At 46.8% G+C, this 14,472-nt stretch overlaps 2 protein-coding genes across 7 annotated transcripts in view; one reads left to right on the top strand and one right to left on the bottom strand.

Moving 5' to 3' along the window:
- Nucleotides 1-14,472, top strand: part of LOC124216791 (protein trachealess) — a 179,049-nt gene that overhangs the window by 934 nt on the left and 163,643 nt on the right. For 3 of the 6 annotated variants that reach the window (XM_069135255.1, XM_046621751.2, XM_046621750.2), the window contains exon 1: nt 7,643-8,287. In XM_069135255.1, coding sequence (XP_068991356.1) covers nt 8,016-8,287 — 272 coding nt within the window. In that variant the 5' untranslated portion in view covers nt 7,643-8,015. Of the gene's footprint in view, nt 1-1,759; nt 2,884-7,642; nt 8,288-14,472 lie in introns of those variants that run through there. The other 3 variants (XM_046621754.2, XM_069135257.1, XM_046621749.2) reach the window with 3 other exon arrangements.
- Nucleotides 3,571-5,161, bottom strand: LOC124217323 (uncharacterized). The gene is made up of 5 exons (XM_046622733.1): nt 5,034-5,161; nt 4,149-4,960; nt 3,987-4,055; nt 3,825-3,914; nt 3,571-3,756 (listed from the first exon to the last, which is right to left on the bottom strand). The coding sequence occupies exons 1-5, from the start codon at nt 5,116-5,118 to the stop codon at nt 3,700-3,702; spliced, it is 1,113 nt and encodes a 370-aa protein (XP_046478689.1). The 5' UTR covers nt 5,119-5,161; the 3' UTR covers nt 3,571-3,699.

Genomic DNA, 14,472 nt, shown 5'->3' with positions numbered 1-14,472 from the left:
GCTTACGTTGAAAGAAGGATTCTGGAAAAAAATGAATGTTCAATCTTATGTGGAAGATCGCGCTCGCTTGATTGTTCACATCTTTATGAATTTACGAAGAAACACGTTGTAGCACTTTAATTATTATTTATTTTTTGACTTATTTATATTTTCTGAATCTTAGTTACTTAAATTAAAAGTTCATCTTATAAATTATAACTATTTTATGAGAATGAATTAATGATGAAAAAGTCGTCGGATGCACTTCTCAAACATAACTGTAGACTTAATATTATAACTGAGGGTTTTCTTGTTGAAGTAAATTCATATTATGATTGATGTAAGCAATAAAAAAAAAAACAACTTTATTCACGATACTTCATAAATTCGAAAAATTGTGAAAAAATAAAAAATCAGCTGATCGCAATCTTCCACATAACGTAAAACGCTCATTTGTTGGCAGGATCTTTCTTTTAACGTGACCGACTTTTTACGGGGTGCCATGGTGGAAAATTGCCAATTTTTTTTTTTTACTGAAGCATCCTAACATCGATGTACATTATGTAATACGCATACGTATATGCTGGCCCCGATCGATTCCATCGAATCGAGTCAACCTTTTTCACTGCAGAAAATGTATAAGATAACGTACGTTCATCGCGTTGTTGTGCATAATAATACATTAAACTAATTCAATCCCAGCAAAATTTCAACTTCTTAAGAATTCACCGTGTGTGAGGAGAGGTTCGTTTTATTGCTTTGGATTTTTCCATACAAAGTATAAACACTATGTTTGCTCGGTCAATCACGTATATCTCGGGTCTGAAAAAATACCGTTTATATCACTGCCATCATGCATGTTTTCGAAAACACTGCTTAACGAAGGTTAAGAGTAGCAGGTAAACCTATACAATCGAAAATGGACACTCCAACGCTGGGACGTGATTTGACTCTAGTGTCAGAGGACACCCTCGAATTTATGAGAGTCGCATTAGCTCGTTCGAGCAGCACTAAAATGTCCGAAGTGCGTCCTTCGATTCCGTCATTTGTATACATGTCGGTACGGAATAGCGAACGATACTAACAACAAATTAATCCTGTCGGTTAAAAATCTCTGAGAAGCCAGTTAGTTAAGAAAATTTTGGTGAAACGACGCGGAGAGATTTTTTCTTGCACGTTGTTGCGATGAAGTAAACTTGTAGTACATTTTGAAGTCGGATCGTCGTCGAACGAGGAGCTTACACGACTTCTACTAAATTGACGACCATAACCAGCGACGTTGTTATCAGGTAGACAATCTGTAATTCACGTAAATCCAATCCGCCGTGAGTTTCCGGAGTAAGGAGAAGGGGCATATTAGACAAACCAGACTCTGTTTACGTTCGACTCACCGTTGTTACCGTCCCTATCCGAAGGCTGTAAAATCCACAAGCCGTTATTTCAACCTTCCTCAACATAGTTTGAAGCGTGAAATGATATACCTATAAGAATGCGCAGTCAATCAATTCGCGAGCCGTACGAGCGACGTGATAGGAATATTGCGAAGCTTACTTCTTGTTTGATTTCTCCAGGCAGGTATGCTGTCATCAACGAGCGTACCCTTGCAGTCGTAACTTGGCTCTGCGAATCGAGAACACTGTCGAGTGTATTTTGTCGCGGTTTTGATTGCTCGCGTGATATGTAATTAATGAAAAAAAGTGTCGAACCGCTGTTCGCACGGCGTGCTTGCGTTATGCAACATTCGACCGAACACATTAGGTAACATACCCACCTCCTTCAGCACGCAGTCGCTGCGGTAGCAGATGTAAGCCACTCGCAGTACGATAAATCCGTAATGCATAACGTTGAACGCGTTTAAGAGCCACGTGAAGCTGGCAGGTGTAGCCCAGATGCCCGCGTAAAGGGATATCAGCAAAACGGTGACCATCAGGCCGATAACAACGAAGAGGTCGACGGAAAATCGTTCGCAAAATATGTCCTGCAGATCGGATATACGGCCGTGCAGTTCTCTAAGTCGCTTCAAACGGCGGTGGATCAACCTTGCATCTTTTTTCCTCAACTTCGAACGACGGTTTACTTCGATCATCGACAGATCGGCGTTGAGGCATTTGAATAAGCTTTCGAGGTAGAATAAAATGCACGTGGCAAGACTTTCCGAGCTCAGGCATATCAGGTAGGAATGGTGGTAAGCGGCTACAACGGCAAAATTCACGTCTCTCAGACAGGCCTGCAACAGAAATCTGATCGTCGAGAAGACGAAGGTCGCCGGTACGTAGAAAGCTTCTATGGGAAGTCGGTTGCGGTCAGCGTGCCCCGTAAATTGCCGCAGTAACTCGTCGATCTCGTTGAATAATCGTGACGTGTGTTTACGGTACACAATCCCCGTGCCGATAATTACGAACGCACTAAAATACGAAAGCAGTATGCATGCTCCCCACGGCACGTACGAGGGTAGATGCTTCACGATGAACGCCATGTGATCGAAAGTTAAGAACCCAGTGACGTAACCCAAAAACGACACGTTCAGTAGGGTAAATCCGTACAGTGTCCAGTGAGTCGTAAAATTTAGAGTACCGTCTGAAAATAAAATTATTCGGAAGGTTGAACGGATTGGTCTTTGAAATTCGTAACGGTATGAATTTCGCTCCCGATTGAACATCTTTCGTAACATATGATATTTTGCATTAAAACAATACAGTGCGCAGTTCAGTGACGACGACTCAATTTATAACTTGACAAAGTGTAACAAAGTTAATTCACGTACCTTGATTCCTTCGCGCAAATATCGGTACAAATCCCAAGGCTCGTGAAGCGTGAAAAGGTGGTGTCAGGACTGTTAAACGTGACCACTTCATGATGTTGGAGAATTATAGAGACTGCTACGCTGCTTCTGCCGTATGATCAGTAAGTACCCAAACTCTTTCTACATGCTACTCCTACAATCTATCATGTGCCGCTAGATTTGATGTAAATGGCGAACTATTCGATCGAAAACACTTTGGTCGTTCTTTGCACAATTCCATAACGACACTGAGCAGGCCATTAGCCATCGACATTTGTTCAAGGCGTTATAGTCGACCGTTGTTCGAAGTGAGTATCACGTATGCAGCCATATCCCATCCTAATGGCAATGGTAACATAGTGGAACCTCTGCGCGTGGAGTCTATATCGTTGCTCGATTGCATAGCGCATTTTCCATCGGCTAAAAGTGGTGGGAGTAAGTCCTGAACTCCTTATCTGCCGAGATAAGAAAGGGATAAACTCCGTGGTACGGCCAAAAGTCTATCGACTGGATTTTATCTTGTAATGTAAATCAGAGAGAACTATCATTACTTTATATTCCTGATGATACAGTAACCGGTGTATATAACAGGCAAACGAGACGGGAGTTTGCAACTACTTTTTGATCTAAAAAATGCGAGGGATAACGTGTTCTGTGTAGGATTATGCTGGTCGAAGAATACGAAGCAGATTTTATAAGTTACAGGGGAAAACAAAATAACGCCCGAGATTTGTGAAGAAGAGTTGTCGAATGTTTTATTTTAGTTCTTTTTTTTCTACAGTAAATTAATCCAGACTTGTGCTTGCGTATTTTGATAGCATCTTATTGTTAGTCGCTACATGCTTGTAAGCAATGAGTGCTATAATCGAGAGAATGTCAACTCGTTGTTAGGCGAGGCAACTCTGAACTGGGAGCTTCAATTCCTGATCCAGTTACCCTCACGCCTCGGTTAATTGAATCATAATTACGAGCAGTGTTAACCACATGCCTACTACCTGAAAATATGAAAGAAAATTTGCAGACGTAGGTAGGACGCGTATAGTGGAAACAGCGTATCTTATACCTCGGCAAAACGTTGTAAATTTATTCCGAAAAATCCTCCAGAGCTAAATTCCATACTTCTCAAGGTAACTTGGAAAATGAAGTCATTCATCTGTGAATTTTGGTACAAGTCATGATGAAAAAATCCACAATCCACTTATTTTCTGACAGCTGTACTGCTTACCTTCGTCGATAATTCGTTCTCGCTATGTTTATTCATCAGTTCACGCAGAATGCTGACGGTTTTGATTCTCTGCAATGAGAATTCATAGGATGCTGTATACACGTGAAAAGTTGATATCACAGATTGGCCTAGCCTGATTTCATTTAAAATTAAGTGAATCACCTTTGAGGATGGTTGATCCAGGGTGTAATAAATTTGGAAGTAGCGTAGCACACTCGTTGCCAGTACCAAGAACAGATACGCATAGTGCACATAATCAGCAGTAGAAGGAATACGATGGTCAATAACGATTAAATCATCGAGTACTTTAAAGAGTGTCTTGAACGGTAGAACGATTTGAATACTTGCTGCGAGAAGTGACACCAGCCAACAAAATCCGAAGGAATCATTAACAACTTCTGACACGTACGCTGCCTTCAAGTAAAGGGACTGCAACCGCGTCAAGTCGTTTACATTGCAGTTTCCAGTCCTCTGCCAAGTCTCTAGCAATCCGTTGATCGTGTTTAGAGCCACGGAGGGCACAGTGACGAATTCCAAAGCTAAGGTCTCACAGTACATGGTTAAGAATTTTGAGCAGTACCATGCAATTTCCATGAAATCATTGTTCACGGGAAAGGGCAATCCGATCAGATACGCGACGGTCCATACGATCGTTAGTTGAAACGAAATTGGACGCTGTTTCGGGGGAGACAAGCAGCCAAGTTCTTCGTTGAGCTCATGCGTCAGATTGAGACACCGTAACGTTGCCGAGGCACAAATTAATCGGTCCACAGTCAACCACAACAGAAGCGCCAAGTGACTAGCGTGGATTATCAATTGGCTGCAGTTTTTAAGGGACGAACATTCGTGTCGTGAGCCAAACGCTTCGGGAAGATAAAATCCCACGATGTACGATAGGGTGGTGAGGGTTAAAAGGATATTGACTATTTGCAGTATCGTACCCAGAACGCTTCGGTGATAAACATTCTCGCCGGCTAGACAATAGAAAATGATTATTATTCCCTCCCTATGCGAGTTGATAATCTATTAAGTTTTACAAGTGCGCACCTGATTTCCAAAATGGACAGTAGCCAAAAATGAATGCCAAAATTCGAGACGGCTGAAGTATATTCTTCATAGAAATCCTCGGCATGACGAACCAACTGCTCGACGTAAACAGAGGGCGGTTTTTCGAATGTCTGTGGAGCAGCGTTATTTGCCTGTCACCTTTGCACGCACGCGATGATATACGATATTGGTCACGCGCCGACAATGCCAAGTGAGCACACGTACTTATTGTTAGTGTTCGATATTGCAGGTACTGTTCCAACAACTCTTGAAATATACAAATGAATCGGATTACAGGAATAAAAGCGCACGTTTTTAGGTTCGAAAAAAATTCAAATCAGAGAATGATAACCGAAAGAACGAAATTTGAAAGCTCGAAAAAACGCTTCGCGCACCGATGGAACGACGCAGGAACACGTGCAGACATGTTGCATACGCAAAATCGGGTTTCGGTTAGCGGAATGTATATCGGTGATACGCAGAGGGTTTCTCTCAAATCTTGGGGGAAGAGTAAAGGTTTCCCGAGGATCGCTGAGAGGCCCGGCAGCGAGCTGAGGCTTGTTAATATTGCGGCGCTGTTCTCCTTGTAAATTACAAAAGTTTACCATCCTCTTCACGTAATCCCCTCATAGCGTTCCTCCCTGCCTCACCCCTCTCCTCGCCACCTCTCACCTCCTCGCCTCTCTTCTCCTCTCGTCTCGCGACGCCAAGCCGTGCCAACTCACGAGGCCCGGACACCCCCGCCCCGACTATACATGCAGATATTCGACGCCGACGCCGGGCGTCCCTTGGTTGGTATTCAGGACCGGTGACCAAACAGCGTCGGACTACGCTTCGTGCCCGGCCGATTGAAACATCCTCGCTTACGACGAACGTGGACAAACGCGGACACGCTCAACGCCGAGCGATTCCGCGAAGAATCACGTTCTATCCGTCTAATCTGTGCACTTAGCCACCCCTTACCATAACCTCGCCCAACACCGGCCTGCAGGACGTTATTATTTTCAACGACACCCCGAAGGCTCGGATGCAGTGCCGTTATTACAGCTGTACGATCCGCTCGGTCATAATTTTACGACCACGTCCTCACCACGGGCTGTTCGAAAATCTAAAACATTTCACTGGGTCAGATGGGCCGTATATTATAGTTAGGACATCTGCGCCGGGAAACTACCTCCTTGATATAAAAGGATCGCATCTCGAGCACCTCATTCAGTGAAGATGCGCCAGTTTGTCAGATTTAATAATAATCGCTGCAGTGCGTGCCTTGTCGAATTAATTGCAAAGAAGATTCGCACGTGCTGGTCTAGTCATGTCGAAACTCGTAACCGTTACCGTTTGTTCGGGAGTGCAGGCAGCGATTTAACCGGAAGTGCAAGCCTGGTTCGATGCGGAGCGTTAAGATGCTACCCGAGAGATACTGCAGCCCCGAAGCTTGCACGCGCTAATGGGCAAAGTTTAACGGTCTAATTTGTAATTTACGACTAACCAGGACGAAGTCGGCGTCAGCCTCGCGGAGGACGGCGGGGTTTTAACATTCGCAAATGAGTGAAGACGCCGGGAATTATTTTTATTCGGACGACCCCCCGGTGACGGATCGGTGTGGCAAATGGGCCGCGTCGCGGGCTCAACGACTCCTGCGGGGTTGCCCCCTTCCACCCTGATGGCAGCTTACTTCGAGTCCGTCGAGCGGGGTATTTCTTGCCGAGCTTTTCCCTCTCGGCAAGGGTTGCCAGTAGGAGGCTGTAAATTACCAAGAGGGCATTTTGATTAAATTTTTTATTGTACCTACCGGGGGAGAGGGTAGGAGGGCTGATTTAACGACGCCGGAGCGTCTCGAAACATTTTCTGTTCGCGTTTAGCAAATTTTTTAATTAGGGATTATACTCGTTGAAACGACCCGAAGACGCGCGATGCCCGGGGGGGTCACATCTCTCCAATTCGTAATTCCCGGTGAAGTATTATTCCGAATAAAATCTCAGCCGCGCAACTTTCCTTTTCTTTTTTCTTCTTTTCATTTCCCTCTCTTCGGCACGCGTTCCGCGCTTCAATTACCCATCGGTATTATACACATCGTACACCTTGGTCCATACTGTCCGGTACGCCGACGGTGAATCGATTCGACGTGACCCTGCTCTCAATAGCGCGTTGCGCGTTGTTCCCAACAGCGTGTATCCATTAGACATACATTGAACAGCCTCGCGACACACACGGCGAATGTCGAAGAAATCGATTCGAAACGATCAAAGGCGATTCTCTTTTCACGAGAACACAATGTCGTCGCCCGTCGAGCACGCAGCCTCCGCGATGGTGAACCGGAAGCCCATCAGCAGCGCGTTGACGCGACAAAATCGCACACAACGGCCGCCGGGCTCAACAAGTGTTCGAAGTCGCGGGGAACGCGGCCGCCCCTCGGTCGTCGGACGTCGCGACGCCGGGGCCCGCGGGTGTCGCCGCGGCGAGGCGTCGCGGGGCGGGGGCGGGGGCGGGGCGCCAGGCTCGTGGGGACGTCACGTGGCCGCGAAGCTCGGAGGCCCCGCCTCCGCGGCGGCGCGAGGTCCACGCCGCGTCATTCATGGCCGAGCCGAAGGCTGCGCCACTCTCCGGGTCGTCCGTCCGGCTCCGTAATCGCGCGAGCACCTGTCCTCTCGCGTCTCGATCCTCGCCCGGCCGCGTCAAGTGCCGCGCTCGCTTTACGTTAGTCCGCGCGTTTTCCGAGGCGACCGCAACCCCGGCGCGAAACCCGGAGGTCCGAAGAGGTCGCGACCCAGCTATGTGGTGACAAGAGTGAACCGGGGTCGGCCGATAAAGTGCGCAGTGGAGCTTGGGGGGTAACGAGCAGTGGTTCGTAAGGCGTGCCAAAGTGATCGGTATATTACATGATACCAACCCCCTACCCCGTATAGAGTATATTTTATAGTGCGGTCGCGGGTGAAACGCCACAGTGAGAGATAAGATTCGTCAGTTGTGGAGGGGTGGCTGATGCACCGCGGCGGCGGCGGCGGTAACGGCCCGGCTACCGCCGGTCCTCGCGGCCTCGATCTGGAACATCCCCCGATGCCGGGGGCGGCTGGTTTCCCATGGGGGGCCATGCTCGCCGGGCATCATCATCACGCCGCTGCGGCGGCCGCAGGCATGATGCAGCCGCCGCTATCCGCCGCCGGTGACTACAATCCGGCCGGTGCTCATCACGGGGGTGCCCACCCCGCGATGCCGATGGACCTTCACGTACCCCAGGCGTTTCCCTACTACAGGTAGGCCTCGATTTTCAACTTCCCATTCACCGATTCTTTCCTACCCGACGGCGAATATTCGATACCAGAGATACAGAGACTTACGGAATTTACTAGCAGAGCACTTCTAATTGTTCTTCGTACTGCGATGCAAACTCTTTTACTAACACGGTTAACGTGACTCACATGGCCGATCCAAGACCGCGACAGATGCAAGAACCGCGTGTATCGCGTCGTTAAAATCTATTACCTACTCCCATCCCGGTATATATGGCGTGTAACACATGTTCTCTGATGTAATGCTCCAGGTGACAATCGCCATCCTACTTTGAGTTGAACGCATTTTTTGTTACTGTCGTGCCGTTCGGTGTGTAGAGTTTCCGATGTACAATGAAAAGTTTGAGGTGAAACGATGGTCCGAACGGCCGTGGCACAGGGTTGTTGCCTCAGAGTGTCCGTGACGGGAGTTGCGAAAGCGTTTCTTCTCATCCACGATTCCATTTTTGCCCCAATTTCGCTGACGGAACGTGATAAAATAAAATACAACAAAAAATGACTTCCACTTATTTTCTAGTTGACCGTGACACACGCTCCGGTTTCAGGCGTCGACCTCAGTTCTTGTCAACAGATTTGATCTAGGTTCTTGCGACGCTGACAGGAATAATAGGCAAACTTATTCACAGCTCTCCGACGGGCATGCAGACAAAATAATACGAAGAATTGCAGTTACCTTTCGGTTCTTCTCCACATATAATAGGCGATGCGCTCTGCAATGAGTTTGGTCGAATCTCTGGTGCTCGTGACCCGAAGTCACTTCTTGTCACCACTTTCACGCCGCGAGTCATCCAGAGCGAAACTGAAGCAAAGTGTTAGGTAAGGTGTCTCCGAGGTGGTACAAGTTGAGGGACGATTAAGTGGTCAATCGGTTGCGTTAGAATGACGCGGGCGTTTCGGGCACGTGTGTTTTCGCCGCAGGTAGACGACGAGGGGAAAGTGTTGTTGAGGAGGCGGACTACGCGAGATGACAAACCGGGCAGGAGCCGTTTAATGAATATAATAAATGGCAAGTAGCGGAGTTCCAGGTAGCCGCTTCCGCCGCATCCCGGCAAGAAACGCATTATCATTCTCGACTCGCACGGATCATTAGCATTTCGCTATCAATTACGTCCAGCGCCGGCGAGTCTGTCGCGCGGCGTTCATCCGTCCCCTGAATTACTTGGGGTCCCGTTTGCGGAACGCCCGACCGGGGGTCCTGGGTCTGATCGCTCCAGGGACGCATCTTCTACGGCTGCACCCACGTCGTCGGGCGGAATGCGTATGGGTGTAATAAGGCGTGAATGCGTTAGCGTGTGAGCCGCGCGAGTGCGACGCTGACTGCCACTTGTTGCAGCCCGTGGTCTAAACACCCTCGTCACCGACCGAGTGCCTCACTCTCTCTATCTCTCTCTCAGCTCTGTCTCTCTCTCTCTCTCTCTCTCTTCCTCTCCCGGGTTTTCTCGTTACTGCCCTCGTCATCCCGGAGAGTCTCTCTATACTAATCCCGGCGGAACCGACGGCTCCATACGTAGTCCAGACCAATATCCGTTTTCCGGACCCCGCTGGGTCCGATGCGCTCCTCGAGCACCCGGCTGACACGCGATCCTGCGTAGTTTACGAACCTGCCGCGAGCACTACCAATTCATAGACAAGCTGCTTCTGGCCGCCCACGATTCAACCGATCTGATAGGGGGGCCTGTTTTTGCCCTTCGCACGGGCCACGGTAACTTGTTTTCGAATTCGTTCTCGATATTAGGCATTGCCCCACCGGAACGCGCGAAAATCAATTGAAATGCGATTATTTTCAACGAGGAAAAGATGGAGCGGTTCAGGAAAAAATTTAGTATAACTTTTAAGAGTTGCTTCAATATGGAAAACTAGTTATAATCCACTGTCGTGAATCGACATTTTTTTGACAGTCCAACGACAGCGCAAGTACTGTTACAAGTAATCATTTTTCCGCGTAGTACTGATTAAAATGTTGAAAACATACTCCTGGAATTATCCGTAGATTTTATTCTGAATGTATGTAGAAGGCATTGCAAAATATGAATTCTTGTCCTGGTAAATGTGGTAAAAAGAGGGTAATCCCTGAAATGAAACCTCCAACTTTCTCCAACTAAAGAAAATGCGTGCTTTATGCCAGAAAATTCGATACCATAGATCATTTACTGTGTTCAACAGAGCCGATCAGATCACGAGTACCTACTCGTTCTACTTTTTGAGTGATCTATAAAAACTGCATACAGTCGCGATGAGTTTCTCGCGGATCGATTAATTTTTGATAACCGTGCTATGAGAATAAAAATACCACTGTTCAAATATTCGAAATATTGCCCGTTGAGCAACGTTGAAAAGGACGTCAATCATTGACGGAGACACGAGGTCCGTGACTCAAATTTAGAAATTTCCAGTGCTGAAACTGTAATTTATGTTCCTTGCAAGTAATATCCATATTGTACATATGTTGCAAGGTGATCACCGTGATTCGTACGGTTACAAATTGGTGATCACCTTCGCGACGATGAGGTACAAGCAAGTAATCGATACCGTAAAGAATAATTCTTTCTCTCGTTAAACTTGGGTCCGAAAATAAACCGAGTCAAAGTATCGTTCAATGGAGTCTGACAGCGGTAAAATTGACCCGAAAGGTCGGGGGTCGTAATCTCATCTGCCCACGCCTCCGTACGGCACGAAGCGAGGACTCTTTTACCGAACTGCTTCGCTCCGGATGATATTACATTTCACGAGTTCCACTTGTGCCAGTCGCCGATGTTTTCTCGTTGCGCTTTACTGAGCCGCCAGACTTTATATCAAGTCGCTTATTACAGACTTTGGAGCTATACACGCGGTCGATCCGACCGTATCTAAAGTATGTAAGAAATCACTGCGGGTAAATAGTTCTCAGGTATAATGCGATATTATTACAGACGGTGTTCAATTGCAGTCGGCATTTCAATAAAAACTGTTTCTATTCAAGTCAGCTGGCTTTTTTGCCCAAGTCCACGTTGCTAAACAACTGTATATGCATGTATTCCGTTGGTATTTATTCACCTTTTCTCGCTAAAAGAAATATCATAGGCATGGATATAAAACGGGCGTCTAAATATTGCCTTGAACTGAAACGATTTTTACAATCAGTACCGTATATTGGGATCAAATTTACTCCAAGGTTGCTGAGATCATTTGGAATTTTTCTAATATATATATATATATATATATGTATGTATATATCTTGTATCTACCTGTTTGATGGAATTTACAATCCCGAAAAAACATTGCACGCGTTCGGTATTATTATCATTGTTATTATTATTAATAATGGAAGTAAGCGAACGGTGAAAAAATCGGGCCACACGAACGCAGTTGGACGGTTTTTAACCGTTGGGGGTTCTTCGACGAGATTTCGCCGATCTCCGACGTCGGTGAAGGAAAAAGTGCGACAGCGCACACGGCGCAGATAACTCAGGTGGTTGCATCGTCCGGTGCAGCATGAGCGGTATTCGCCGTTGCCGTTCGGAGAGTCTTCGGCGTTCCGCGCCGTTTTCTCGTCTCGTTGACAGTGACAGACTTTGTCGGGGATCCGGCGGTATGACCGGGATCCGGGCAGATCAACGTTATTGAATGATGGCTCCCGGGGCTAAATGGGACCGGACGTACCGATATAATAAGATCATAAGAAACAAGTGCGGCGGATCAAGGCTGTCGTCGGAGCCACCCGACGGGCCGAGAGTCGACGCATTCTTCCTGCAGGACGAGAGCTGCGTCGAGGTGAATCTGCCGGGTGGCGCGGGGTCCTTCCGATAAATAACTACCTCCGTTTTTACGGGATACGCAAGCCTCGGTGCCGTCGCGTCGGCAGGCTCGACGAATGGGAACGCGTTGGCGAACCCTGAGCGCAAAGTATCATCCCCCAACCCTCGACTGTCGCTGGGTTGCGGCGGAACGGACGGTAGTTGCAGGGATGGGCCTGTTTTTTTTATTTATTTATTTATTTTTTCCCCTTTTTCACCCGCTATCGCGCGGCGTATCGCACACGGCGATCCTCGACCGCAATCAGAATTGATTATAGCCTGCCGAAACCTCGGCCGCGTCCGTATTATACAACTTATACGCCCGCGGGCCCCGGGACGAACGGCTCCTCGTAAGGCCCACCGCCGCTTATTTCGACTGGGCTTGCATCGAGACGCTCGTCTTCTTCGCGACGGCTTCCGTCGTAGCTGACCGACGGAATTATCCAGCTCTTGATTCGTCTTCCGCGATATCCAGAGACCCGAGGCATGCGACTCGGGTCTGAAGTCGAGTCGTCGACCATTCGATCAGGAAACGGTTCTGATGAGTAGATTATCGAGATAATAGGTGTCTTTCGCGGGATCCATGTACTGACAGTTTTTACATCATGCTTTAAGAGTTTTTTTCTCTCCCTGCCAATTGACGTGAGATTTCTAATCTTCTCCTACACGTGGCTCGGATCGACAGTCTGTGAACCGGGTGACCTCGTGACGGCATTGCCTGCAGCTAAAATTCGTACGGTATAACGAAGGGCAGAGGTAAAACGGAATTCGGTCGGAGGTAGTGAAAGTCTTTCTCCTAAAATTTCGCTTCGAAACTACCAACTTCCAGATTTTTAGAGTTTGGAAAAGTAATTCTTCGGAGATATGCCGTTCGACGGGAAATACTGTAGGGCACTGTATATCAAGTTCAGATATTTTATGAATACACCCGTATCACCGATGCCTCTGTAAATACAGAATTTAACTGCAAAATTTTTGTATACTACGCTCAAACTAGCTATTACCATTTTTCTAAATTACTCTGAAACATCTAAATTTACAGATTTTATTCCGGGCTTCACGGAAATTTTAGAATCATTTATTCGGTTTCATAAAAAAAATTTACCAGTACAGTCGATTTTAATGCTGATTGGAGATATTTCACTGCGTTTTGAACGAGTCTTAGACTTGAAACAATTCTAATAAATTGCAACAGCAGTAGTGGAACTCTGAAGATTGTGCGTATCTCACGATTTTCACGATCCGTTTGACATTTGTGACGATCAATTCATTACCATGGAACTATTGACACTCAACAATGTTGTTGGTCGAGAAGTTCGGCCGAAGAGAAGTTCTTGGTTTTAAAATGCAGAGTGCTTGACTATAAGTTAATTTGGTCAGTCGTTTTACGCAGTTAAAAAGATCACACAATAATTTCGACCAGCTCGGAACACCATAAGATCGAATACATTTTCGGTAAAGTTGTGTGAAAATTGTTTCGACCGCGACGCGTGGGACGATAAATTATAAGTGCGGCTGCACGATGCAGCCGATGGGTGGAAACGAAGTGAAAGACCACAGGCCGCAACGAAGGCTTTTATGCCCTCTGGCTAATTTATTTTTTCCCGGATCGCGGCGTCCTCATAATTAGACGTTACTAATAGAAGCGCGGACGTGTAAACATCGGAACAGCCGCGTCTAATACACCTCGGTATAATTCCAAGGCCAAATAACGTTTTCAATTCCATTAATAGCGTCAATGACATTGGGTATGGGTGCATAGGACTATTTTAAAAAAACAAACTACACATGCGCACATTTTTTCACTTCCTACAACATATGAGCATCACGCTCGTTTGATATGTACGACCGTGTCGCACCCGTAATTGAACTATGATAGAGTAATAATAGCTACTGTGAGCGTAAAACCAATAAATACACAAGACTAAATAACGCGACTCTGCGGCTTGTGTAGAGTCGGCCGCAGTGGGTAAATAAATGTCGAGTTCCGCGTCAGTGTGCGGGTACCTGTATCCGTACGAACGTGACGAGTGCATATGTGGAGGGGACGAAGACAACGCGTAGGATATTAAAATGCCGATGAGACGTAGTAGGGCCCGGGAGGAGGACACCGAGTGATTTAGCGTTCGCATTAATTAGTTCGAGAGCGTGCGAGGCGTGGAAGAACCCTTTTTGCATATCGCTTTTTACCCCTTCGGATCTTCCATGCCCATATACAAGCGATTTGCTCTGACGGCGGTCGTTTAAGATTCCTGAGCGTTGATGCTTGTCAAATCTCAATTAATTTTGTCGAACAGAAAAATCCAACCGGGCCAAACTCGACGAAAAACAAGACTACCTCGGGTCGAGTTAGGATCGCTTTTGCCTCTTCGGTCA

Source organism: Neodiprion pinetum, chromosome 4 (assembly GCF_021155775.2).
Source record: "Neodiprion pinetum isolate iyNeoPine1 chromosome 4, iyNeoPine1.2, whole genome shotgun sequence".
In the NCBI taxonomy this organism is placed as follows: domain Eukaryota; kingdom Metazoa; phylum Arthropoda; class Insecta; order Hymenoptera; family Diprionidae; genus Neodiprion; species Neodiprion pinetum.
This window is presented reverse-complemented; position numbering and strand designations above follow the sequence as displayed.

What these genes read in the sequence shown, in the direction of transcription:
- LOC124217323 (XM_046622733.1), bottom strand. Translation starts at nt 5,118, where the DNA reads ATGCCGAGGATTTCTATGAAGAATATACTTCAGCCGTCTCGAATTTTG. An exon ending in TGGATCAACCATCCTCAAAG is followed by an intron (nt 4,056 to 4,148) that starts GTGATTCACTTA and finishes TTCTCATTGCAG; the next exon opens with AGAATCAAAACCGTCAGCAT. An exon ending in AGAACGAATTATCGACGAAG is followed by an intron (nt 3,915 to 3,986) that starts GTAAGCAGTACA and finishes CAAAATTCACAG; the next exon opens with ATGAATGACTTCATTTTCCA.